Genomic DNA, 25,230 nt, shown 5'->3' with positions numbered 1-25,230 from the left:
AACTCAGAATTGAATATGATAAGCCCAGAAACGATATATACAAATTTATTGACAGAATCATACTGTTGTATTGTGCACAGAGATAAATACAATAAAAAAAAAGGGTCAATGTTTATGAATCTCACATGGAGACGTGTATGGTTCAAACGCGGGGTTATTAAAACCAAACTCTTATACTTGATGACTTTCAGAGATCTCGGCCTGCCAATACGAAATGGCCAAATGGCTGCTTGTGAGCACAGCAATGCCATCAATGATTAAAAGGTCTATTATTTGCTAATAGTAGGTGTTTATGATATATATTGGGGGTAAACTACATGTGTTTTTGTTTTGATGGCTGAATTATAAATTTTGTAATTTGATTATTAAAAGTTGGAATTTGTATTTTTAAGTTATATGGTTGTTAACTTTTTAATATCGTTTTAAATATATGTAAAAATCTCTGATTTTTTTTTAACTTTATACAAAGTCCGGTGTTATTTCTTCTCTCAAAATTTCAAATCTAGATAATCGAACACTTTTAGATCCACCAATGTTAAATTTAATAGATTTTGATGTGATCCGATTATATTAGTTTAGAATATAAATTTAATCTTTTAATGGGAGTAATGAGAAAAAGATTGCGATAAATTTTGATGTTTCATCTCATTTGGTTTAGATACAGAACCACATATAATTATTCAGTGGATGAGAAAAAGAAAATAAATTAGTCGAAAAAGATGATGAATTGTCGAGAAAGAGAGAGATCCAGCGAAAGTGAAAAAGTGTCTTCTCTTCTTTGTCCAACCTTACATGATGATTTATATATAAACTTTTAATATTGATATCACATTTAGGGTGATGATGGTTATTTGCATGTTTCAAATAGTAGATTTAGCCGGTAAATGACATGAATTTGTTAGTAATCGTGTAAGAGGTTATAACTGATCGAAGGATATAAACTCCGGACATTTTGAAAAATTCTAAAGACTTTAAAATTCGACTGACGAAAATAATAGCGAGATATCACCTCTCTAAGAGAGGTCCAATAGTAATTGGGCCATTTTTTGGCCCAACCCCGACAAATCAAAATATAGGGTTTTTAGATACTTCTGTAAATACCCTAACTTGGAAAACTAGGTTAACAAATTAGCTGTGAAGTCGAGACTCTTTTAGCTTAAGCAGAGATTTCATCAGAGGGCGGCCATCGTCTTTAGTCAATCATGGGTCATTCCAACGTCTGGAACTCTCACCCCAAGACCTATGGCCCTGGCTCTCGCGCCTGGTAATTTTATCTTCTCTCGGCTATCCATTATTCGATTGCTTATAAATTTCAAATAAATCACCACTGTTATCAACTTTCATACAGAGGATTCTATTTCTCTCTCTCGATATACTCGATTTCAATTACGTTTTGTTATTATATTCTGATTCTGATTGCCTATGATGTTCAAACATTTGTCCGTACCATCTGAGATTTATTTCTCTGATGTATTCTCTCAAAGTTTTGATTCTGAGGCATCAATTTGATATGAATCCATGTATTTTTTTCTGCTGTTTGTATGATTATTTAAGGCTGTGATGACGGAAAAGTATACCATCAAACTCTGAGAGCCTTGCCTCATTGATGTAATCATATATTTCTGTCGTCTGAGCCTATTAGATCTTTTTTTTACTGATTAATCTGCTACTTAATCTCAAAATTTCAGCTCAATCTGCTACATTCATTGATGTATTCTCTCAAAAATTAATGGTTTGTACCTTGTATTTGAAACTTATGAACTTAACTTAATTAATTATTTTCATTCTCCCAATTCATATAACAAATAAGATCCAAATCTAAAGTTTCCAATCTGTATTCCCATTGCCACCATGTTGTTTGTCTTTGTTAAATGATTTTATGGTGTATTATCATGTTACAAAGTACTTTTTTTTTTTGTAGCCGAGTGTGTGGAAATCCTCATGCCATTATCAGGAAGTATGGACTCATGTGTTGCAGACAATGCTTCCGTAGCAATGCCAAGGAAATTGGATTCATCAAGGTATAACAATGTCACCCAATTGATTACACTTTCAACTGTTAATCATTAGCGTTATCTTGATGACTTGATCTCAATCTCTTCATATTCTTTTCTTTTGTATGAGCAGTATTGTAACATTCGTGTCATTTTTTACCCTGTGCAGTACCGCTGAAGAACGAACTTTAACATGGGCAATGAAGAACAGGCTTTTGAAATTGAAGGATCTTTTTAAGATAATGTGCTTATCCTTGTTGAGTTTAAGTTTGAGACCTTAAAAGTTTTGTTTCTCAATTAAGTAATCATCCTGTTTTCATCAGTTATCTTGTTGTTAGTTGGCTATAATCGCCTTTGTACTGTGATGAGATAGTGAAGCTTGTTTATTCTCATTGTCATGTTTGATTCTGGGGTATTTTTGCTATGTCTGTCTAATTTAAGGTTAATTTAACATGATTTTCAACCTAAAATGTTATCTGCTCAGCTTAAAATATTATACAAACCCTTACTAACATGATTTGTTAATTTTTGTTGTAAAAAGGAAAATTCAGGCCAAAATTCTTCCTTCCCCCCCCCCCCGGATAAATGCATTTTATTTATCCGAAAGCAGCAAGCTGCCACCACATACCAAAATTCTTCCTTTAATAGTGTCCTAGTCGAACCACAAATTTCTGGGGAAATTCTTACTATGATATGGTCTCAATGATGATTTTCAAGACGCAATTTTCAAATTTGCTGGTGTTTGTTCATCTTGGTCCATTTTTGAAAGGTAGAAAATTCTCAGCTGAAAGAACATTTATAATATGTTGAAAAATCTTTAAGTATCTTTTCCTAATTTCCTCCCCCCCAGATCCTAAGAAACTGCAATTTAAAGAATAATCACAATATTTGTTGAAAAGAAGAAAAATGAGAGAAAATAGAGTAAGACAGATGTAGATTGTCGAGATTTGAATCATGTTAAATAAGTGAGTTTAAATTTTTTAAATATAATTTAAGTTCGACGATAATTAGTTGAGTTGAGTTGGATTTTTGGTCAATCTAATCTAATTTAAGAAGCATACTTGAAGCTCTCTTTATCTGAAATTGATCCGAATTTAGGGAGATTCATTCCGAAACTTGATTTAATCTTTTAGGTAAAAATTTGCATTTGACCGACACACATATATATTATTTTGATTCAATATATAAAGATCTAATTGAAAAAAAAAATATAGAGATGAGTATTATAACAACTATCTTCAAATATATTATAATATATAAAAGAAGATTATGTTATACTAAAAAATTTTATCTAAAAATTGAATTTGATCTGATTTTATTATGTATGGAACCTGACTTAATCTGAATCCGTTAGATTCAGATCCAATTATCATCCTTAATTGAGTGCATTTTTGAACTTACACAATATTTGATTCGAATTGGTCGATAAATAAAAAGAATATTAGTGATTAATTTAGAAAGAAAGTGATCTAACTGATAACCCATATTAAACAAAACATAGTGATAGTGGGTGTCGTCCTTTCAAAACCAATCAAATTTATGGAGTATTTTTCAAGTAAAAATAGCTGCTAAGTTTCAACTGCCAAAAAGTTCTAATTTTCTGTTAATGAATCTGTCAGTTGGTTATGTGGGTTCTATCTTGTTCATGCCATGATATTTCCATTATAGAGATCATTAAGTCTCAGATTAAATATTTAAATTGGTAAAATTTGAAGGATTCATCGGTAAAAAAATGTATTATTAATCAACCAACTTCCTTCCAAAGATTCACAAAAATCCAGAACTGAAAAAACCCAGCTGAATCTTTCTATTTTCTCCCAAAATCTTACTTTACCTGTGAAAACCAGTGAGGTTTTCGTTTTTGTTGATGTAAAATGCAGAATCTTTTAGAAACCCTTTCTGGGTTTTCTAACATTCACCTGTAAAATCACTCGTCTTATTTGTTTAGCGGTTTTCAGCCATGAAAACGAAGACCCATTGCTGCTAAATACACATATTTTCTTTGGCAATGTAAAGGAGGTAGTAGATTCGTTTGCAGTCTCTGATAGTGGTGGCTGCATTTTCCCGCTCAGTTGAAGAACAAGAAAGAGTAATGGCTCCACTGTTATTAGAAAACTCGAAGGCAAACAAGTTTGTTCGAGTTATTTGTCTCCTTCTTCCGCGGCAACAGCAAAGTCAAGTTCTGCTTCAAAACCGGCTCCGATGACCGTGTCATCGCTTCCGAAACTGTCTCGATCGGTCGACCGGAGGCGGCCGGGGGGTCAATTGTCACAAGGAAACAATATTAATGCTGTAGAATTGCCTGCTGCTAACAAGATGATTATTACTTCAAGGAGAAGCTTATCCGTTTCGTTTCAAGGTGAGGCCTTTTAGCTTCCCATTAGTAAGATAAAAGCTCAAGAGGGTTCTAGTTTGATTAGGAAAGCTATTCCTGAAAGGCGTCGAGCTAGCCCCGTGAGTGATCTTGGGGAGAACTTGAAGCCTTTGGATCCGGTGAAAACCCGGAAAGGGAAATCGGGTTCAAATTCGTTGTCCAGGAGTTTGGATTATGACTGTGATAGTAAGGTGTTTCAATCTCGTGCAATGCTTGATGAGAGTAGTAGTAGGAGTGTTCCTTTTGTTGGTCCTAGTGCTAAGAGGTTGAGTTTATATTTTGGAGGTCCTGCTGAGATGTTAAAAGAAGATAATAAGCTAAAGCCGAATGCCGTTGCTAGCGACCTCACTGCATCCGATACTGATAGTGTGTCCTCCTGGAGCACCAATTCTGGTATCCAAGAATGTGGAGGAAGTGGTCTTCTGAAAGGGAGGAGTGTGCCTCGGAATATTGGAGTGTCTGCAAGGTTTTGGCGGGAACTAACAGTCGGTTAAGGCGGTTGCAGGCCCCAGGTTCGGCTTTTTGTGCTAGCCCTGGCTCTAGAATTGGTGGTTCGGCTAAGTTTATTCAGTCAACAAGGTTTTCTACTGATGGTGCTATGTCTTCTTTGTGGACAAGACCTGCTTCTCCTAGTAAGCTTTGGATACCTTCAGCTTCAACTCCGTCGAGGGGGCTAAGTTCTGCTCGGGTGAGAAATGCAGCTGGTGATCAGATGATTGATAATTCTATCAATACTCCTTTGAATCCGAGCTTTTCCATTGATATTCAGATAGGAAAGAACGGGGAGGATCAGATAGTCGATGCTCACGTCTCGAGGCTTCTTTATAACCGGTACTTGCAATGGAGATTCACAAATGCAAAGGCGGATGCCACTTTCATGACACAGAAGCTGAGTGTAGAGGTATGAATTCCCTGCCTGTCCATCTCGTTGTTCTTGAATAATAGTCGGTTCGATATGAAAACAAACTAGGTCTAGACAACAATACATCTGACCTGAGGTTTAACATTATGGTCTCTAATATGTCTGGTATGCCTGAAACCGATTTCGCTCCGTTTTGCATCAGAAATACCTGTGGAGTGCTCGGGTGAAAACATTGGAACTGCGGCACTTGGTCACGCTAATGAGAATCAAGATGCTATTGCTGAGTCAAAAATTGAAACTAACTTCCATCCTGAAGGGACAAGTAAGATTTGAAACTTCCATTGCATTTATTAAGTATCGAATCGGTTCTTCATAGTCCACACGGAGTTTTGCCTTCTTCATAGTAATCATACGGTACACGTAATTCATGTGCAGATAGCTCATTTAGAGGCATGGACGCTCGTCGAAAGAGACCACGCTAGTTCTTTGCTGGGAGCAAGTGAAGCTTTAAAGAAGCAGTAGTGAGTTTCTTCCTTTTCCCCCCTTGCTTTTCGGTATATGATCTGTTCTTGGTTCAGTTTCATAGCTATCGGTGAGGTTTAATGTGCTGCTCTTGCTCCTCTTCCCTTCCGTCATTCTCTTATGCAGATATCAAAAATCTGAAGAATGCTGTTAGTTCGGCGGGTGACGTGATGCAGGCAATTGTATCCTCAATTTGCACGCTATCGTCAAAGGTAAAAGATTGTTAATCTAACACATAATCTACCGAATTATCCGAACTTGGTTTATCCGTTGCAGGCCGAGGAAATGAATTCTCTAGTGGCCAAACTCTCGAGCGAGACCATGAAAGAAACGGTTTTGCTCGAACAATGTAACGACTTCCTATCCGCCTTAGCAGCCATTCAGGCAAAAGTACTGCATTTTCTTTAATTTCCCAAGATATTATCTGCTCATATGGCATATTAGAATCAATCTTTTCATCAGGTTAAAGACTGTAGCTTGAGTTCACATAGAATGCAAGTAAATCATGTATTGAACTGATCTTGTTTGACTACTCACCCGAAATGCTAACATTCCACCCGAAAGCTCTCGTTTTTTTTCTGATGGGTCGAGGCGGCGATGGACAAAAACAAGAGCTGACTGAATCTAGCCAGGTTTGGCTTCTCATTTTAGCAGTTTCGGTAACCCATTATCATGATTTATTGGCCTACTTTGATTCATCATCTAAGTTTGGCTTAATATCACTTATGACCCCTGTACTTTACCCAAATCCCTAGTTTGGCTCTTGAACTATCATTTTATCAAGCACTTTATCCTGTCTTAAAAAAAAGATGACATAGCACAAAAATTCTTGAAAAGGCAAAAAATTCAAATAAAATCATAAAAATGCAAAAATACCCTAAAAATATAGGGGTCAAACTGAAAATCTGGGTAAAGTACAGGGGCCAAAGTGGTATTAAGCCATATATATATAGGTAGATACACATCTTCCATAAGCAAAACAAATATGCTTAATTTTGCTAAATTAACACAAGACCTAAGCTCTTGAGTTTACATTCTTCCATTTTAGCTGAACCAAGAGTTTCCGATCAATCTGAACAACTAATCTGACAATGGCTTCCTTTGCTTGACCAGACCCTCTTAAATATCTTCTTCGACTTCAGCAAGCTTTTCACTTTAGTAATGGCACCATTGCCGAATATTAAGGCACCGTTGAGCTCATCGGATGTTGCCGGTGCATCCCGATCTTCCTCAGGGTTGGTTGGTGCTGCCATTGTGCTCCCATGAGACCCCTTCTTTTGACCCTTCCGGTCTTTGCGAGTGTTACTTCCCAATGAAGCAGCAGCCCGGACCTGATCGAAAAACAGAACCTGCATAACTACAAGCGACAGGAGTCTCGTTTCGAATCACATGCATACGTGCATCGACTGATAGTTTATTGCAGTTGATTAACTTGCATATTCTTGTTCTCTCACTTTTGCTTAACACTGGGTGTTCCTGCATGGAAATAGAATACACTTAGAGTTGGTTTGCCTTTGTCTACGTTACTCGGACTCGGGAGTCGGTGTCAGATAAGGGTATATGTCCACATGTATGTTTGTATCGAAATGCCAATGTCGGATATGAGTATCAGATTCGGGTACTAAAAGTGAAATAAAGAGTTGGAACAGCATGAACCTCAGACATTGACTAGTTCAAAAAGTTCATTGATGTTCATCGAAATTGATGGGGTTTTGGTAAGATTCTCACCTTAAGACACACGTCAATGGCTCGATAAAGCTGATCATGATTCGACTGAGAGATGCCGGAAGCCATTTCAGCAAGGTCTACGAACTTTGACAATGGTAAGCTGGGATCCTTGGAAATTTCAGCAAGGTATGCATCTATCTATTTTGCCACCATCATCTTGGAAGGATCTGTCAAAATTCCAGGTCTTTTTATTTCTGGGATCTCGTTTTCTTCCAACTCGAATTCGGAATTCTGATCTTGCATCAGAAACTCTTGTACTATTTTCTGCACCACATCAACATCATACATTTCATCTTCCCCTTCTGCTGTTCGTATCAAAAGATCGTTCACGGAAGCCTCCTTCAGGTGCCGTCCGATTTGGTGGACCAGCAGTTCGGTAGCCATCTCTCCCGAGTCAATGATGATGGCTGCTTTCAACAACTTCAGCAAGAAACTGCATGATACACTTCCTCTCTCTGCAGGCAACAACAAGATGATTGTATCAACCGTTGATCGATATTTCACAACATCTCTCGAATAGATAACACCCTTACTAAAGCCTGGCAATCTTATGTATGAATAAGCTTTCAATGCTTCTCCAATCACTTCATGTGATAGTATTCCTTTGGTTTTAATCTTCATCATAATACACTTATACAGATCGATCTCAAGTTTACACAAATCTTCGACCCACCAGTCTTTCGACACAGGTCGACTTCCAATACTGTTACTGCTCTCATCCGGGAGCCTCCTCTGGTTATAAGTGTAGGACCAATCAACTTTGGATACATCGAAGCAAGCCTTGGCAGCTATAGCATCGATGCAAAGACCGACCAGCATCGATTCTTCTGGTAATGGTAACACAGATTTAGCAGTTTGAAGAACGATGATGGAATCCTTCCAGCTGTGGAAGATGGTCGAGTTGAGGAAGACATCTATCTTGTATATCAGGTTCCCTTTTTCAATGGTCTCGTGCATTCCTAAGTACTCGGCTGCACAACGAGCGGCAATAACGTTGTAAGCGTTAAGGGTGATGGCAATCCCATAACAAAATTTGACACATATCTCGAAGGAAGCTGGACCTCTGGGGATGTCGGAAATCTGAATTTCATCGCCGGTTTCTTCGTTTCCATCTGCAATCAGCTTTAGTAAGCTGACACTTCTTGACAGAAGAGGAAACTGCATACATACTTTCATTCATGATTTTTTGCGAATATACTCGTATCGGATATACATTCGACTCCGAATAACGACGGTACACAATACTTGACACTTGATCATAGATGAAAATTCATCCGAACTTGAAGAAAATTCGTACCTTGTGTAAATAAAACATAACATCCCCAACAATAATAATGATGTCAGTCGCTAGCTCACTTGCTACAAATCTGAACATGGGTATACAAGCTTAAAACCATCATATCTGTTCAAAGTTCATACATGTCGTATTCATATTCAATACTCACATCACGATCTTTCAAAATTTCTTTGGCTTCGAAATAAGTAGAACGTATCGAATCATAGATTGCAAACAAGGGTCCGAGAGATCTCACCTTACATTCTTGCCATCGCTCCGAAACGTATCTGGCTTTGATCTAAGCTTCATAAACTTCATATCCCTTCACTGTGAAACCACCAAAACCATAGACAGCAAGTATCGATTTTAGACCGACGTCCGGTGGATCGAGTGGCGAGGAACTCGACGTCCTTTAAACAAGGCTCGGGTTCAAGCTTAGTGGATGAAGAAAACGACGCTGGAAGAGCTTTGCAAATCTGGGTGCATGAGATTCACTGGGAAGCCAATTGCATGATGATAAGAGTAATGTGTAAAATATAAGTAAAGGTATATGTTTAGCTGGTTGTAGTTACGCCTAATACAAAGCTTCCTCAAACTACTAATATATTCTTAAATCATGAGATGTTGTGATTAGGGTGAGTATACACAGAAAGTAATGCGTTATAACCGAAAATTTTATTTTTATTTTTTCGAGTCCAATTATTTGAGTTTTTATTTAAAATTAATTATAAATATTTATAATGCTATGATACTATTTAATTCCAATCTAAATGATTTTTTATAATCATATACATATACATCTTTTCATATTTTTTTACATGTGATATACATATATCTTGCTGAGCTGAGGGATTCAACTCAAATTTGAAAACAATCATCTAATTACTAAAAATTTTGAGTTATTCAAGTTCTATTTTATATCTAGACTAGAATTGAATTTTTTCGAGTCGAGTTAAGTATTAATCGGGTTCGATTCTCATCCATGAAAATAAAATACATTATGTGATCAATCTTTTATCTCTTAGTGAATTATCCGCAACGAGGAAATTAATTATCGTTATTTTTAGATTTTTTAATTTTTTATCGATAGATTTTTTAAATTTTCAATTCGAAATAAATTATTTTGAAGTAAGGATGAATATTTGATAATATCGGATGAAATGAAAACAAATTTAACCATCGATTTGATAAGTTTTATCTTATCATTTGAATTTTTATTAGGCTTACTTATCGGTTTTCGTAAAGTACGATGACTATATCATTACAAATTGACGTTTATTCTTTATTTATTTTTTTTATAAAATAGAGGGATGGAATTTATAATTATTTTTTATCTTGCATTTATCCAAAGCCCTAGAACTAAATTGGGGTGGGCCGTTATCTAAACCCTAAATTCACTGATCCCAATAACATTTGGGCTCTACGTGGAAATGGATTCTCGGAATTTAGGGCTAAGAGGATTTTATTCAAATAAATTATGTGATTAAACTCACTTTTTTATTTCCTGGAAAATCCTGAAACTTCATTCTCTGGTTAGCATCGACAGTTTGCTTACTTGAAGCAGACGCATCTCCTCTCTCATGGCGGCCTCGCAGCTCTTATCGTTAACAGCGCCAAACTCAGAAGCGATGGGCACCTTTATCGGAGCCTCTAAATCGTCTTTCATCACCGGCACCAAGCTCTTCTCGTTGACAAAGCGCTGTTCTCGAAAGCCCACTGCTCAGAAATGCTTCAAACCTGCCTTTGCTAAGTCAATAGACCATATCCCCAAGCAATTCAGAGAACAAAATCTCAAAGATGGATGTCAGTTTTTTATTTTTCCATATTTTTTAAAGCTAAGAACATAATTTTGTTATGCGTTTCTTTTCTATTCTCTACTGATTATATTGAAATTGATTTTAAGTGACCTAAATTACTTTTTAAACCTTCCGTTTTGAACCCAATTGTTGATTCTTTTAGAAAGGGTTTTGGGATTTGGGAACAATGGTTTTAATTCTACTTTTAGTTTAAAGAACATAGCAAGTGTTAGTTGGAGTTTCTTTTTATATTGTTGCAGTCATAAACATGGAGCCTGGAAAATGAATATATTGAACTGATTTAATTAATCCATGTATTTATTAGGTGATATTATTACTTCTAGATGGAGTTTTGATGGTTTATTCGTTATTTGAGTTATGAAATTATCACAACCTGCTTTGAGTTGGATTCATTTGAAGAGATTTGATGGTTTATTCGTTATTTGAGTTATGAAATTATCACAAGCTGCTTTGACTGGAATTCATTTGAAGTTAAGACTAAAAGTTACTTTTTTATTGTTGTATAGTGATGGACAATTATAAAAATGTACCTGGATATCTTTATGGTCTTAGTCCTTCACAAATGGACATGTTCATGACCGAAGATAATCCCGTCCGTCGACAATCTGAAACTGTTACTGAGGTTTGCTCCTTTCTTTAACCCTTTTCTTAATCGCAGTTCACAGATGATGGTTGATGTACAAAATTAGTGTTAACCGTAGAACCTAGCACTTACACATTTTTTCCGACATTTTCCAGGAAAGTATTTCATCTGCTAGAAACTATTTGGATTATGGGGGTATGTGGAGTATGTCAAGCATTAACGATAGAGGTCCTTCTAAATATAGTATGAGTGTAAGCATGTATCGTGGAGGGGCCAGAGGATCCGGAAGGCCTAGAACTGCTCCACCAGATTTGCCTTCGTTGCTCTTAGATGCTCGGATATGTTATCTTGGCATGCCGGTAAGTCTCCATTCCATATCTGGCCTATAATCCTGCGTGGTGGCTAATTTCTAATTTGATGGTGTCTTTTAATCTTTCTTCTGTAGATTGTACCAGCAGTGGCTGAGCTTATTGTTGCTCAACTAATGTGGTTAGATTATGACAACCCTACGAAACCTATATACTTGTACATCAATTCATCTGGGACACAGGTTAGAAGAATGTTTCTAATTCTTGATCAGTCCCCTCAACTTCTTTGAAACATTATTCCTTTCTGACATATCAGAATCATATACCGGAAGTTTTCATACCTATTCGTGTTGATTGATTGCTTCTGAACTATATAGGATGAGAAGATGGAGACCGTTGGATCAGAAACCGAGGCATATGCCATAGTTGACACCATGGCTGTGAGTATCATGATAATAAAATATTTATGTTGATATTTATGAATTTATCTTTCATTGAATGAGGCAAACTTCTGAAGAAGTTCAATATTTTACAAGCGCAGTGGTTTTTGTTTTGTTCCACACAAGGATCATGATGGTGTCTGTTTGTCATTTTAGTTATGATTTAAGGGGAAATAGCTCAGTTAAATAGTTTTTCGATATAAGTTGTTATTGCTTTGGATTATCATTCTTATTTAGCTGTTGGATTTGATTTAAATTTAACTCCTTCACTTTTATATTTCTGTATACCCGAAGTACTGCAAATCAGAGTTCTACACTGTGAATTGTGGCATGGCATTTGGTCAAGCAGCAATGCTTCTATCTCAAGGAGCTAAGGGTTATCGTGCTGTACAGCCGAATTCATCCAGTATGATTCAATTCCTCTTTGTAACTTTGAAGACGAGAATAAATTATGTTGAGAAATATTTTCTTTTTCCCCCTACTCTGTCTGAGGTTGGCAATGCCACCCATGAGTCTCGACTCGATTTTCACTATCTTGTTTAGAATCATTTGTTCATAATTTCAAAACTTACCTGCCTAGTAAATGTTTTGCTATAGGGTTGCAAGATCAAAATTTTGACCATCTTATCATTTCCTTTTTCAACTTTAGAGCCCATGTTTCTTCTGAATTTCAAAAGGGGCCATGAGTTTGCTGGCCATATAAACTTTTAAGCTCCCTTTTTTGTCATGGTAGTAATTGATGTTCATGTTCTCCTTTTTCATGTTTTATATACTTGCAGCTAAGTTATATCTACCTAAAGTCAGCAGATCTAGTGGGGCTGTCATAGATATGTGGATAAAGGTGCTCTTTTTCTCTATCCCCTTATACTTTGTATATTTGCATGCTTATTTTAGCTTCTTTTCTGATATATATATATATATGTGTGTGTGTGTGTGTGTGTGTGTTATTTTCAGGCCAAGGAACTTGATGCAAACACTGAGTCCTACATTGAGCTAGTAGCAAAAGGCACAGGGAAGACCAAGGAAGAAATTGAGAAAGATATTCAGCGTCCTAAATATTTCCAAGCGCAAGAAGCCATAGACTATGGCCTTGCTGATAAGATAATCGACTCAAGAGATGCTGCATTCGAGAAACGGGTAGTGTTTTTGTTACCATTTCACTTGTTCTGAGTTCTTAGTACTTATATCTAACACTCATATCTAATGCTCATTCAGACATGATTATTGTGACACATACTCATACTAGAGTCCGAATAACATAGTTTTTCGCTGTGCTTTTTTCCTTGAACTTCATGCACCTATAGCCATCCTTTTACTAAGTTGTTTTTCTATTGTTTCTTGGTCAGAATTATGATGAGATGCTTGCTCAATCAAAAGCAATGAGGAGATCTGCAGGTGGTCCACAAGCGGCTCCGTCCGGGTTCAGGTGATTTAAGAGTTTGATAGCATGGCATAACCGTACAACACATAAAGTGAAAACCTTTGTATGTCTACCCTTAGTTCCCTTCATGCCGTACGAATGATCTGGCAATACTTTTATTTGTAATGTTTTTATGTTTTCATGCATCGTAATCATAATATTACGTTATATAAATTTTGATAGGTTAATGATTCGTGGTATATAAGATTTTGATATATTTGTGCATTTCGAATGCGAAAATATCTAAACAAAAAATGATCTGAATTGTATATGTCATAACCATTTTTAGGTGGAACAATAGTTTATTGTTCTAAAAATAGTTACGACTTTTGATTTTGGAAAATGGTGATTTTGAATTAAATTGGATAAAATTGAAAGGAGTCGTTATCAACTTTTGAGTTAGGTAGGTCGAATACTTAAAAATATCTTTTAAAAATAATTTTAAGAAAAATCGTTTTTTAAGACAAAAGTTGATATGCGTTTACCAAAGATTCGATTAAAATGAGTTCGGGAGTTGGTTACACGATTGGAAGGATTAACACCCCACAACGCCTAAAATTAGTATTGTGTTGCTTACATATTATCGTAAATGGTAGAAATGATAAATCAAATATAAAGTTAAATTATGATTCATTTATCAAAATTGGATTAATTAGCTTCGAATTAATTATTTAAAGAAAATCTTTTAACTCAATAAAAAATCTTGAAATTTGCAATCCTTCGTTGGAAAATCTATTTCAACCATTTCCATTGTTAAAAGAATATTCCATCTTTAAATGACACATATCAAAATGAAAATGAATATTGACATTTGCGTACAATAATATAAATTGCGATTTAGAAACATACATTACATTGTTCAAAGTAAAATACAGAACGAATTGATTAGCAAAATAAAATTGATTTATTTCAAGTTCGTATTTGGTTCGAATGTTGTATCGGATTAAACCACTTCGATCAAGCGATGCTTTCCACACCCATTCTACAAATCGTTGTTCTTGAAGATTTTCGAATATGAATAAAACTATTTTCATAAAGAATGCAATTACTATTTTAGAACTTTATAAAATACTAAACTTCTAAAATAAATAATATAATATACTTAATAAATTTAACTTATATATATATATATACATATAATAGTTACAACGCACACTTTATTATAATATGAGCTTTAAATGCAACCCGTGCAAATATGAAAGTCCAAAAATAAATAACCATAAACACTTGACTAAATTAAATAATATTAATCTTAAGGTCACGAATCAAAAGCAAAGCAATAATCATGAAAGACATATAAATATCAAATACTATCAACCCCATGAACGCAATAAGACCAATATATCATACTTGGGAACTGAAACATGAAACATTAAAATCACGAGACAAATGTATAAACAACAGAAAGACAAAATAATAAAGCAAATGGGATTAAAATGAACTAATATAAACATTCACTACTTAAGTATAAATAAAATTAAATACGGTGACCTGACTTAAATAAAACCATAAAACATTGAAATGTAAATAGGGATGAAAATACAAGCACTATAAATGTAAATAACAGAATCTATTGAAAAAAATGAGGAGGTAACCTTCCTCTGTCAAACTTTTAGTATTATATTAACAAATAATTATTTAATTAAAAGTAGCTCTTCTCTTGTCTTCAGTGGTTAGGTGCTTTGTGGCCTAACTAACTTTGACAAAGCTTATCTAAACTCACGCAATGGAAATCAAATTAAGAAAGAAAAAAAATATCCCAGTTGATTAAATCAAATATTTACATCTGCAAGCTCTATTTAAACCACAACCACCTAAATAATATTTAGGGCTAAAATACAAATTTTTAAAATTACATGTTAAAATCAAAATAATTAAAATTACAGAATTTACAGTGTCAAAATAAACACGCATAATATAGTATGGCCAAATCAAAAACAATACTCTTTATGGAGGACTTAACATGGTAAATAAACCAAAATAAGAAGATCAAACATAAAGATAATCCATTTAATTTCATGGCATAAATATGAAATTACAATATTAAAGGGAACAAAAAAGTAATTATCCCACGCACGAAAATACAACCCTAGTCCCTTATGAAACGGCGTCGTTTATATATATATATATATATATGTGAAACAAATAGCCAAAATAAACCTCCCTTACCTATTTGTTTCCAGTTTTGAAAGAGAGAGCAAACGAGAGAGCTCTAAAAAGCTCTCAAACACCGGCGAGGAGCAACCACACCGACCGCCGTAAAACCGTCGTTCGTCGCCGTTCGCCGTAGATTAAAGGGAGCGAGGAGACCACCACTCGAAGCGTCTCTACCTCCTCTGTAAGAATCTAAGTTTGGTTTTGTTTAAAAATGCCTCAAAAGCCACAGATCTAAAGAGATCTATTCGACTTTGGGATTCCGGTGACTTTCCTTCTCTTTTTCCTTGTTTCTGTTTATATCTCTCGGTTTTCTTTTTTTCTTTGTTCCCCAAGTTCCTCTCCTCTCTGATTTTCTCTCGATTGTTGATGATTTGTTGTCTTTGACTTTGGGTTATTGATTGAACTTTCGGTGGCTGTGGCTGTTTGGCAGGTTTCGGTGATGGCTCAGATGGTGACGATGGTGGCTTCGGCTTGAATGGCTCGTCGGTGGCTCGGCTGGAATCTGAAATATTACTGGCGGTGGCGATTAGGGTTTCTTGAGATGAAACCCTAATTAATTTTGGGTTATCAACTGGGTCGGTTTAGAACCGAGCTTGAACCGGGTTTGGATCGGGTTCCCATGTCTGCTGCCGATGGGTTGTATTTTGTAATCTGTTGGGCTTTAATTCCTGCCAAATGTAAAATTATCATTAATAAAACTAATAATAATAATAATATTAATAATAATACTAATAAATAATAAATATAATATTTTTTTAACCCGGAAAAATGGGTGTCTACAATATATTAAATTGACATGTTTGCCAATTACAAAAAAGTACTTGGGTTAGTTGATTTCTGTTAGTTTGATGCCAAGCTGAAGAGTTTCAACCGTCAGCAAATTGCATTCATATTTTCCAAAACCATTGCAGTTCTTTCAACATGCTTCAACATCACTTCATATATTTTGTTCCTCACCCTTTCATATGCTTTGAATTCGAAACCTCCTGATTGATATTTGCCATCACTTTCCATCGTATCTAACCAATCATTCAATCTCTTGATCTGACACACAGATTCAGCTACCTGAGTCCTGACTATGAGGTACCTTTGAAAGGCATTCGTTATCGGAACTGTCTAAATAATTCTCTATATAAGCTAAAAACAATGCTTCACATTCATCTTGCAATGCAACTGCAAGGTTTCTAGCTATATTCAAGCTACTTCCCTTCAACCAATTCGGTATATTTTCCTTCTCAGCTACCAAATCATTGTGAAATTCACCATTGCTCCTTTGCTTCTTTGCTTCGAATCGTATAACCACCTTTCAGCATCATAATCTGACCTGGTTGTTTCGTGTTTTTCGCTTCAATTTTACCCCCTTTGGTTCCACTTGTAGAGAGGGGGACAAAATCAGATGCCACAGCAGCTTTAACCCATGTGGTTGCATTTCTCGATCGGTTGACGGCTGGTTTTAGTGCTTCCCTGGTCGAACTGGGACTAATTAGATCACAATCAGTCAATCTTTGGGGACTAATATTGGCTAATGACTGAATGATTGTTCTACACTGAGCCATGTAGTCTTGCAGCTTGAAGAACTTGTTAATTGAAGGCTGTTGATCATCTTCTTTTGCCAACCGAAGCTCCGAAAACTTGCTGAAAGAAATATGAAAGGAATTTAATGAAATATCCTGCCATGGCAGACTCGAGTACAACTCTCAACGTATATTCGGATATGGATACTTAAAGAAAATTGAGTACATTTCCTTACCTTAAGCACTTGAGCAATGTCTCAGTAGCAGCAGCCTTTTGCAAAGCTTCAACAGCAGCCAGCAGAGTGACATCTCTTTGCCTTAGTACTTCCTGCAGATATGTCAACAAAAGTTATGGGATTTTAAGGGCAGGGGAAGTGAAATAAAGGGCAAACAAAACTCAACTCAAGCAAAATGGGAATACCTTCCCTAGTTTGACTAAAGAAGACGGAAGGGTATCCCATAACATCTCAGTTTCTTCCCATATTTTGCTATTGGATGAATCTCTTTTCCTTGCTTCAGTCGAAGGCTCCTTACTTGTTCTTCTACCTGATGAAGAGTTCCAACTTTTGCTTGTACTTTTAATTGGTTTTGAGGATTGACTAACTTTTTTTATACCTAATCTAGAGTTTGAATTATCATCATGTTAGCTGAAAAATCTAGCAGACCCAACTGATGAAGCCTGCAAAGTTAGAAAAGTATATATTGGCCTATTGGTATAAGAAAGGGATACAAGAATGTTATCCGAACCTCAAAATCTGTTCCATGCAAGTTCATTTTTCTTGAAACATTCATTTGATATATGGTTAGATGTGTATATGAAAAGCATAGAAAAAAACAAAAAAATCACGCATAACATGTAGGACACTTGTCCAAATCTGACACTCACCCGAGTTTAACTATTTGACATATAGTTAGATATGTGCATAAATGCAAGACAAATTTCGAAAAAATTGAACATATTATGTAGGACGTTCAAATCCGACACGCACGCAAATTCAATCATATGATATATATTTAGATATGTGTATAAATACAAGACAAACATAAAAAAAAATTGAGCATGCTATATAGGAAACATGTCTAAATCTGACACTCACCCAAGTTCAACCATATGATATATAATTAGATAGGTGTATAACAAACATCCAAAAAATTGTGCATATCATGCAGGACACATGTCTAAATATGACACTCACTCAAGTTCAACCATTTGATATATAATTAGATATGTGTATAAATACAAGACGAACATCGAAAAAAATTGGACATACCACATAGGACACATATCCAAATCCGACATTCACCCGAGTTCAACCATATTAGCTATGGGATAAACTTAGAATATTGTTGCACAGATAAAGGACCGAGAAATGAGACTTACATGAGAATTAGAACTATGTAAACCCTGTTTATTTCTTAAATAACCCACGTCAAAGCCTTGATTGTTAAGACCATGAGTCCTGGTTCTACAGTTTAGTCCCCCGATACTTGCTCTTCGGTCCCTTGAGGGTGCCTTACAAGGACTCATAGATCAAGCCCTTTAAGTTCTTTGTTGCACCAACAATGGCCACTCCAGTATATCCATGCCAACAAGATCTTTGGGATACTTGTCAAATGGACGTCTCCCTGGAATTGGCCTTAACCCTTTAGGCAACGGAACTGGATAAGCTGACTCAATTCCTGCACATATATGAACTGCCCGATATGTAACTTGTTCTTTAGAATCATTTCGTCTTGTTCTTGAGGCAAAGAAACAAACACTTCGTGGGTTGAATCCGATACTTTGATGACAAAGCCTCGATTAGGCAAAAGATCGCCGTCTGACAACTCTGGGATTATGCTTATGATATGTAACAAGACGGGTCTCTTGTGAGGAGGATCTTCACAATGATTTATCACTGTTTTTTCTTGAACACCCATGGTTGAAAGAAGATTCAAAATGACTCCAGATTGCAGATTTTCCATGGTTCTTTGAAAAGCAATCAGGATTTCAGAAAGGAAATGGAATGTGATGGTTATAATTTGAGGTTTGATTTTTCTTTCCAGGGATTTAGAAGCTGTGATTTGTGTTCTTGGATGCTTGGTTTCAGGGTTGGTTAACCGCAATGAAGAGTTAACTTTTAGCGGTAAGTAGGCAAAATAAGAATTAAGAGCGAGCAAAAGACTCGGAAAATTAAATATTTTAATTTGATATAAAAGAAATTTAAATTTAAATCAAATCATAAAATAAAACTTAAATAATTTGAAGTTTTAATAATCAGTAAATTAATTTTTAAATTTAATTTCAATTTCTTAACTTTACATAATATATATAAGAAAAAATTGAAGAAATATATGTATATATTGCATATAGTTGTAGAAACATGTTTATATTTGAATTAAATAATACTATAAATATTTACAATTAAATTTAAATAAAAACTAGGATAATTAGACTTGAATATACTAACTCGAATTTTTTTTATATAAAGTTTAGGTTATAAAATATTACTCGTCAACTCGAATAACTTATCTTTTTTTTTAACTCGACTCTATCGAAAATTCATCCCTAATAAGGTTTGATTCTGATGATGATCCTAATATTTAACCTTATTCTTTTTAGTTGTCCTCTCAGTTCCAAGATTTCATCCTGACTAATCTAGACTGACTCGCATTGCACACATCACTTTGGTGGGTGAGTTTCACAACGAAATTTTTTTATATTTACAAAATCTCAAACTCGAAATCTACTTAAATAGTATCAAACTACTTACCACTTGAATCAAATATCATCGATCCTAATATTTATCCTTCTAATTATTCCAAAATCAAATCCCAAGCCACTAGTAAATTCAAAGCATAAGGTATACGAAGATATTCCATTTGGACGTGCCTTGGTGGGCTCAGCAAATCGTCCCTTTTCTCTCTTCGAATACACCCTTCATTGAGTGCACACTTCTATCTTTATCCAACGTGTCCTTTTCTCCTTAAATAATTAACTCTGAATTATAAAATATTTTTTACTCAATAATCAAGTTCGATAATTTTAATAAACGTAAGATTTTATATTATGAGTATGAATTCTTAAAATTATATTATAAAACTCAAGAGATATAAAATAAACCATTAATAAAAATTATAAATAAAAGGCATATAATATATGAGAATTTAAAATTTAAATATAACCTATGAATTTGATTTTAAATTATATAATTAGCGAGTGGTAACCATGACATTACTACCAGCTTACTAAGAGAAGGATACTTAGAAATTGTGTTCTTTAGTTGGTTTAGCAAAGTCAGAAAACAGACCAATACCAAAATGTAATAATTAAAAAAAAACACTATGCATTTTTAAAATATAATCTAAAAATGAACTTTTCATATGATTACGTGCTTATCTTTCTTGCTTAAGAGGAACGTGTTTCTCCAAATAGAAACAAAATAATAGAGCATTAATGAAGATTGATTTTAAGATATTAATGTTGTAGTTAATGATTCGGGTTTCGGTTTAGTTTAGTTTAAAAATTTTACGTTGAGATCTAATCAGTAAAAAACTTAAGTTTAGAGAAAGTATGAAGATATTATGTAGATGTGAAGGTTCGCGATACGATTTGTAGCTATTCTTCTTAATAACGTATCGTCTTGAAAGTTGAGTTGTTCCATTAGTGACAATGGAAACGCTAAACTTAGTATTATATTGCCCCACCTAATTTAGGACTATAAAATCAACATTATTGTGTGGTCCATGTATGTACAATGCCATGGAGGGTTAAAGATGCTTTTGTTTTGTGTAAGCATCAAAGTATCATTAGCTTCACTAGTCATTACTTCCTAAATAGGGGAACTCGTGTTATTCCTCGCATTGCAAGCAACCCATGTTATTCTAAATACGAGAAAGGCAACTAGGCAAGGAAAATGTCAAATTCTAATGTTAGTCCCTATAATATAAGTAATTTGTAGGTTTAATCATTAAACTTTTGCTCCATCATTTATAATCTCTATACTTTTTAAATTTTAAAATTCCGATCATTGTAATTTAAACCTATAGTTTATTGCAAGAACCAACTGACCTCAGTGTTAAGGGACTCATTATTCTCTTTAGGGTTATAGGTCGAGCATCGACAGGGGTATGAGCGTTCATAGTTAATTGGGTGAGAGTCTTTGAACATATATTACCTTGTATTTACCCAAATGTATAAAAAAAACCTATAGTTTATTGAGAGAAGATAAACACATCACTTTAATCAATCCATTGTTCAATTAGTGGTATTTTTTTAATAGTTTGTGGTGGTTATATGATAGCATATGTTCATAATATTTTTTAGCTGTTGATGCACACACCCTATAGATGTAATTGTTAGAACTTTTTATCTCTAGAGAGAACAATATTCTCTTTTACCATTGAGGTCGCTCAATGGGTTCAATTTTGCTCTAGGTCCTTTTTTAACTTTTGTTTTTTTTTTTAAATTTATTTATGATCTAAAAGATAATTTTTATGTCAAATTTTGTTGTTAGTCCTTACACTATGCATAAGTTATAAAATTAATTCATATTCTCTAATTTAATCATATGTGGTCCTTGTAATTTAGTCACATTGTTGTTGAATCATTCCCGTAAGAACTGAAATTTCAAAATCCAAAAAGCATAGAGACTAATGATAGAATTTGACCAAAAGAAAAATAACAACCAGCCTAAAGGCAACAAGGCAAAGAAATGGTCAATTTTTTGGTAGTCCCCACAATTTGCATACGTTATGATTTGGTCCTTCTACTTCAATAATTTTAAATCCCTGCATTTTAAAATTTTAATTTCAGTCCTTGCAATTTAGTCACGTTGTTCCTATACCGATTGGGTTAGGACGGAAAATTTTAAATTCAAAAAGTAATGTAACTAAAATTGATGAAATTAGAACATAGAAACTAAATCCACAATTTATGCATAGTACACGGATTAATAGCAGAATTTGACCCAAAGAAAAAAAACAGCTCAAGTGCTCAACCCTTGAAACTTCAACTTCTACTATTATCCATAATACAGGGACTAATGGCGAAATTTGACCCAAAGAAGAAAAAGACCAGACCAACCCTTGAAACTTCAACTTCTACTATAAATAAACTGCATGCTTGCAAATATTCCACCATGAAAGGTGACCTAAAACCAGCAAGAAAAAACACCATGAATTTAAAAACCCAGTTTTCTTTTGCTTTATGCCTCTCGTTTTTCTTAGTAATCGTCCCATGTAACACTCAGGCTCCGCCGTTTGCATGTGACAAAAATGACCCTAACACGAGCCGGTTCCGATTCTGTAACACTTCCTTGTCCTACGAGGATCGAGCCAGGGACCTTGTTTCACGATTGACACTCCAAGAAAAGGTGCAACAGCTCGTAAACAACGCCTCCGGCATTTCCCGGCTCGGGGTGCCTGCCTACGAGTGGTGGTCCGAGGCGCTTCATGGCGTCTCGAATGTCGGCCAGGGCATTCGGTTCAACGCCACGGTGCCTGGTGCCACTAGTTTCCCCGCCGTGATTTTATCCGCCGCGAGCTTCAACGTCACGTTGTGGCTTGAGATGGGGCGGGTAGTGTCAACCGAGGCTCGAGCCATGTACAACGTCGGTCTAGCTGGTTTGACATACTGGAGCCCTAATGTCAATGTGTTCAGGGACCCGAGATGGGGTCGTGGCCAAGAAACGCCCGGGGAGGACCCTACTGTGGTCTCGAGATACGCCGTGAATTATGTTCGGGGACTGCAAGAAGTCGACGGTTTCTCCGGGGACGGGGACAAGCTTAAGGTTTCGAGTTGTTGCAAGCATTACACCGCTTATGATTTGGACAATTGGAAAGGCGTGGATCGGTTCCATTTTGATGCAAAGGTATGCAAAACTTAGAGTTGGTTAATTAACAAACATCAAATACGTGTTGTCACATTATTATACGTGTCCGATACGTTTATTTTACGAAAAATGAAAAGTTCGAATATCATAAATTACGATATTTTTCTTCAGGTTACAAAGCAGGACTTGGAAGATACGTATCAGCCACCATTTAAGAGTTGTGTGCAGGAAGGACATGTGAGCAGTGTAATGTGCTCATACAATAGGGTCAATGGAGTCCCAACTTGTGCTGATCCAGACCTTCTTAAAGGCATAGTTAGAGGCCAATGGGGTCTTGATGGGTATATTTCTATTTCTCCATACTCAAAAAAAAAAAGGATAAAATCGAGCCATGCTACTATCATAACATGATTGTTTCGGAAAGTGTTCGATCGATAACGTCATAATCAACATTTTTACTTCGTTTTTGACAGATACATCGTTTCCGACTGTGACTCGGTCGAGGTTTATAATGATGCCATCCATTATACTGCTACACATGAAGATGCAGTGGCCCTTGCTTTGAAAGCTGGTTTAAACATGAATTGTGGGGATTATTTGGGGAAATACACAGTGAATGCAGTTAACTTGAAGAAAGTAGATGAATCTGTTATTGACCAGGCTTTAGTATATAACTATATAGTACTTATGCGGCTCGGTTTCTTCGATGGAAACCCGAAACAGCTTCCATTTGGCAACCTCGGTCCGTCCGATGTATGTACCGATGATCATCAGCGTCTAGCCCTTGATGCTGCCAAGCAGGGAATAGTTTTACTCGACAACCACGGAGTTCTTCCTCTGTCTAATACAGTCACGAAAAATTTAGCCGTCATTGGACCAAACGCTAATGCCACGACGGTTATGATAAGCAACTATGCCGGTATACCTTGTAGGTACACTAGCCCTTTACAAGGGCTGCAAAAGTACGTGTCGACGGTTAAGTATGAGGCAGGGTGTAGTGATGTGAAATGCAGTAGTGAGACGCTTATTCAGCCCGCAGTTCAGGCCGCAGCTGATGCTGATTCCGTGGTTCTAGTCATGGGGCTAGATCAATCGGTTGAGGCTGAAGGGATCGATCGAGTAGGCTTGACATTGCCGGGATTTCAAGAGAAGTTGGTGACTGATGTTGCTAATGCATCAAATGGGAAAGTGGTGCTTGTGGTTATGGCTGCTGGTCCTATTGATATATCATTTGCAAAGAACATGAGAAACATCGGAGGGATTATGTGGGTCGGATATCCGGGTCAAGCTGGCGGAGACGCCATCGCTCAAGTCATATTCGGAGACTACAATCCAGGTTGCCTTCCTTTTCATCTTCTTTGATGACAATTTAAGTAAAACATTTTGTCCCAAAACATCAATGTGCTGATAATTTGTCCTGGTGTCTCAGCTGGAAGGTCTCCATTCACGTGGTATCTACAAGAGTATGCCGATAAGGTCCCGATGACCGACATGAACATGCGAGCCAATGCCACCGCATACTACCCCGGAAGAACCTATAGGTTCTACACCGGCAAAACTATTTACGAATTCGGACGTGGACTTAGCTACACATCATTCTCAAAGTTCATAATATTAGCTCCTTCCACAATACCAATCACCTCAACGACAAAAACCATTCTCGAAAAGTACAATCCCTACTTGAACATTGGTGAAGCCATCGATGCATCGACCCTAAACTGTGACATCTTGCAATTTGACGTCATTATCGGAGTGAGGAACAAGGGACCGATGGATGGAACTCATGTGGTCCTCCTCTTCTGGAAGCCACCGAGCTCGAACATCACCGGGGCACCGAACAAGCAGCTGGTTGGGTTCGAGAGGGTCGAAGTGAAGAAAGGGAAGACCAAGAAAGTGACAATGAACTTAGATGTGTGCAAAGATTTCACCTTAGTGGATGCTGAAGGGAAGAGGAAGCTGGTCATAGGGCAGCATACCCTATTTGTAGGATCCTCCAGTGAGCACCAACTGAAGCACCATTTCGTTGTAAGGCAAACAGGCAACGTAGGACTGTATTAGAATAAAGGGTAATATACTAAAGAAAGCCCTTTAATTTGAACAAGTCCTTATATTGCTCTATATTAACTTTGTTATGTGTAGATACGACGCTTCATGTATTCGTGTTGTATTCATGTATCTTGTCGTGTCCTAGTTATGTTGAACGTATTTCATATTTATATAAATTTTAATATATTAAGAGTATGTTTTAATTCTAATATATTTGTATAAATTTATATCATATTTTATTATGTGAATTTATTGAAACCAAAATTTAACATTTATTTTATTTTTAATAACATAGTGACATGTTTGTAACAATCGATTAATTAGTTATTCTGTTTGTTATCTTTTGAATTTTATGGATCCATTTGCAATCTCACTA

General features: G+C 35.8%; 4 protein-coding genes, 2 non-coding genes and 2 pseudogenes across 6 annotated transcripts; 6 read left to right on the top strand and 2 right to left on the bottom strand.

Moving 5' to 3' along the window:
• The first annotated feature begins 1,114 nt into the window (after positions 1-1,114).
• Positions 1,115-2,181, top strand: LOC120188387 (40S ribosomal protein S29-like). The gene is made up of 3 exons (XM_039191835.1): positions 1,115-1,264; positions 1,922-2,021; positions 2,164-2,181. The coding sequence occupies exons 1-3, from the start codon at positions 1,203-1,205 to the stop codon at positions 2,170-2,172; spliced, it is 171 nt and encodes a 56-aa protein (XP_039047766.1). The 5' UTR covers positions 1,115-1,202; the 3' UTR covers positions 2,173-2,181.
• Positions 1,418-1,501, top strand: LOC120188482. Its single transcript, XR_005522417.1, has one exon. It is a non-coding gene; the product is annotated as a small nucleolar RNA snoR117 (small nucleolar RNA).
• Positions 1,553-1,637, top strand: LOC120188481. Its single transcript, XR_005522416.1, has one exon. It is a non-coding gene; the product is annotated as a small nucleolar RNA snoR116 (small nucleolar RNA).
• Positions 2,182-3,704: 1,523 nt separating the features above from the next.
• LOC120188475 lies at positions 3,705-5,752 on the top strand (annotated as a pseudogene).
• Positions 5,753-6,819: 1,067 nt separating this feature from the next.
• LOC120188473 lies at positions 6,820-9,074 on the bottom strand (annotated as a pseudogene).
• Positions 9,075-10,243: 1,169 nt separating this feature from the next.
• Positions 10,244-13,542, top strand: LOC120188318 (ATP-dependent Clp protease proteolytic subunit-related protein 1, chloroplastic-like). Its single transcript, XM_039191773.1, has 9 exons — positions 10,244-10,559; positions 11,080-11,195; positions 11,312-11,515; positions 11,602-11,706; positions 11,842-11,904; positions 12,199-12,310; positions 12,684-12,745; positions 12,859-13,041; positions 13,251-13,542. The coding sequence occupies exons 1-9, from the start codon at positions 10,337-10,339 to the stop codon at positions 13,332-13,334; spliced, it is 1,152 nt and encodes a 383-aa protein (XP_039047704.1). The 5' UTR covers positions 10,244-10,336; the 3' UTR covers positions 13,335-13,542.
• Positions 13,543-16,473: 2,931 nt separating this feature from the next.
• Positions 16,474-19,034, bottom strand: LOC120188366. Its single transcript, XM_039191817.1, has 4 exons — positions 18,377-19,034; positions 17,417-17,674; positions 17,232-17,323; positions 16,474-17,116 (listed from the first exon to the last, which is right to left on the bottom strand). Exons 2-4 carry the CDS (start codon positions 17,459-17,461, stop codon positions 16,741-16,743), a joined length of 513 nt encoding a protein of 170 aa, XP_039047748.1. The 5' UTR covers positions 17,462-17,674; positions 18,377-19,034; the 3' UTR covers positions 16,474-16,740.
• Positions 19,035-22,129: 3,095 nt separating this feature from the next.
• Positions 22,130-25,049, top strand: LOC120188383 (probable beta-D-xylosidase 5). Its single transcript, XM_039191829.1, has 4 exons — positions 22,130-22,847; positions 22,980-23,149; positions 23,282-24,144; positions 24,238-25,049. Exons 1-4 carry the CDS (start codon positions 22,152-22,154, stop codon positions 24,864-24,866), a joined length of 2,358 nt encoding a protein of 785 aa, XP_039047760.1. The 5' UTR covers positions 22,130-22,151; the 3' UTR covers positions 24,867-25,049.
• Positions 25,050-25,230: the final 181 nt, after the last annotated feature.

This window comes from Hibiscus syriacus, unplaced genomic scaffold (assembly GCF_006381635.1).
Source record: "Hibiscus syriacus cultivar Baekdansim isolate YM2019G1 unplaced genomic scaffold, ASM638163v2 tig00116944_pilon, whole genome shotgun sequence".
NCBI classification, from domain to species: domain Eukaryota; kingdom Viridiplantae; phylum Streptophyta; class Magnoliopsida; order Malvales; family Malvaceae; genus Hibiscus; species Hibiscus syriacus.
Note: the sequence above shows the minus strand (reverse complement) of the source record. Positions and strands in the feature narration are given on the sequence as shown.

What these genes read in the sequence shown, in the direction of transcription:
- LOC120188387 (XM_039191835.1), top strand. Translation starts at nt 1,203, where the DNA reads ATGGGTCATTCCAACGTCTGGAACTCTCACCCCAAGACCTATGGCCCT. An exon ending in GGCCCTGGCTCTCGCGCCTG is followed by an intron (nt 1,265 to 1,921) that starts GTAATTTTATCT and finishes TTTTTTTTGTAG; the next exon opens with CCGAGTGTGTGGAAATCCTC.
- LOC120188318 (XM_039191773.1), top strand. Translation starts at nt 10,337, where the DNA reads ATGGCGGCCTCGCAGCTCTTATCGTTAACAGCGCCAAACTCAGAAGCG. An exon ending in CCATAGTTGACACCATGGCT is followed by an intron (nt 11,905 to 12,198) that starts GTGAGTATCATG and finishes GTATACCCGAAG; the next exon opens with TACTGCAAATCAGAGTTCTA. An exon ending in TCATAGATATGTGGATAAAG is followed by an intron (nt 12,746 to 12,858) that starts GTGCTCTTTTTC and finishes TGTTATTTTCAG; the next exon opens with GCCAAGGAACTTGATGCAAA.
- LOC120188366 (XM_039191817.1), bottom strand. Translation starts at nt 17,461, where the DNA reads ATGTTATGGGATACCCTTCCGTCTTCTTTAGTCAAACTAGGGAAG. An exon ending in CTTTAGTCAAACTAGGGAAG is followed by an intron (nt 17,324 to 17,416) that starts GTATTCCCATTT and finishes ACATATCTGCAG; the next exon opens with GAAGTACTAAGGCAAAGAGA. An exon ending in ACATTGCTCAAGTGCTTAAG is followed by an intron (nt 17,117 to 17,231) that starts GTAAGGAAATGT and finishes TATTTCTTTCAG; the next exon opens with CAAGTTTTCGGAGCTTCGGT.
- LOC120188383 (XM_039191829.1), top strand. Translation starts at nt 22,152, where the DNA reads ATGAATTTAAAAACCCAGTTTTCTTTTGCTTTATGCCTCTCGTTTTTC. An exon ending in GGTTCCATTTTGATGCAAAG is followed by an intron (nt 22,848 to 22,979) that starts GTATGCAAAACT and finishes ATTTTTCTTCAG; the next exon opens with GTTACAAAGCAGGACTTGGA. An exon ending in ATTCGGAGACTACAATCCAG is followed by an intron (nt 24,145 to 24,237) that starts GTTGCCTTCCTT and finishes CTGGTGTCTCAG; the next exon opens with CTGGAAGGTCTCCATTCACG.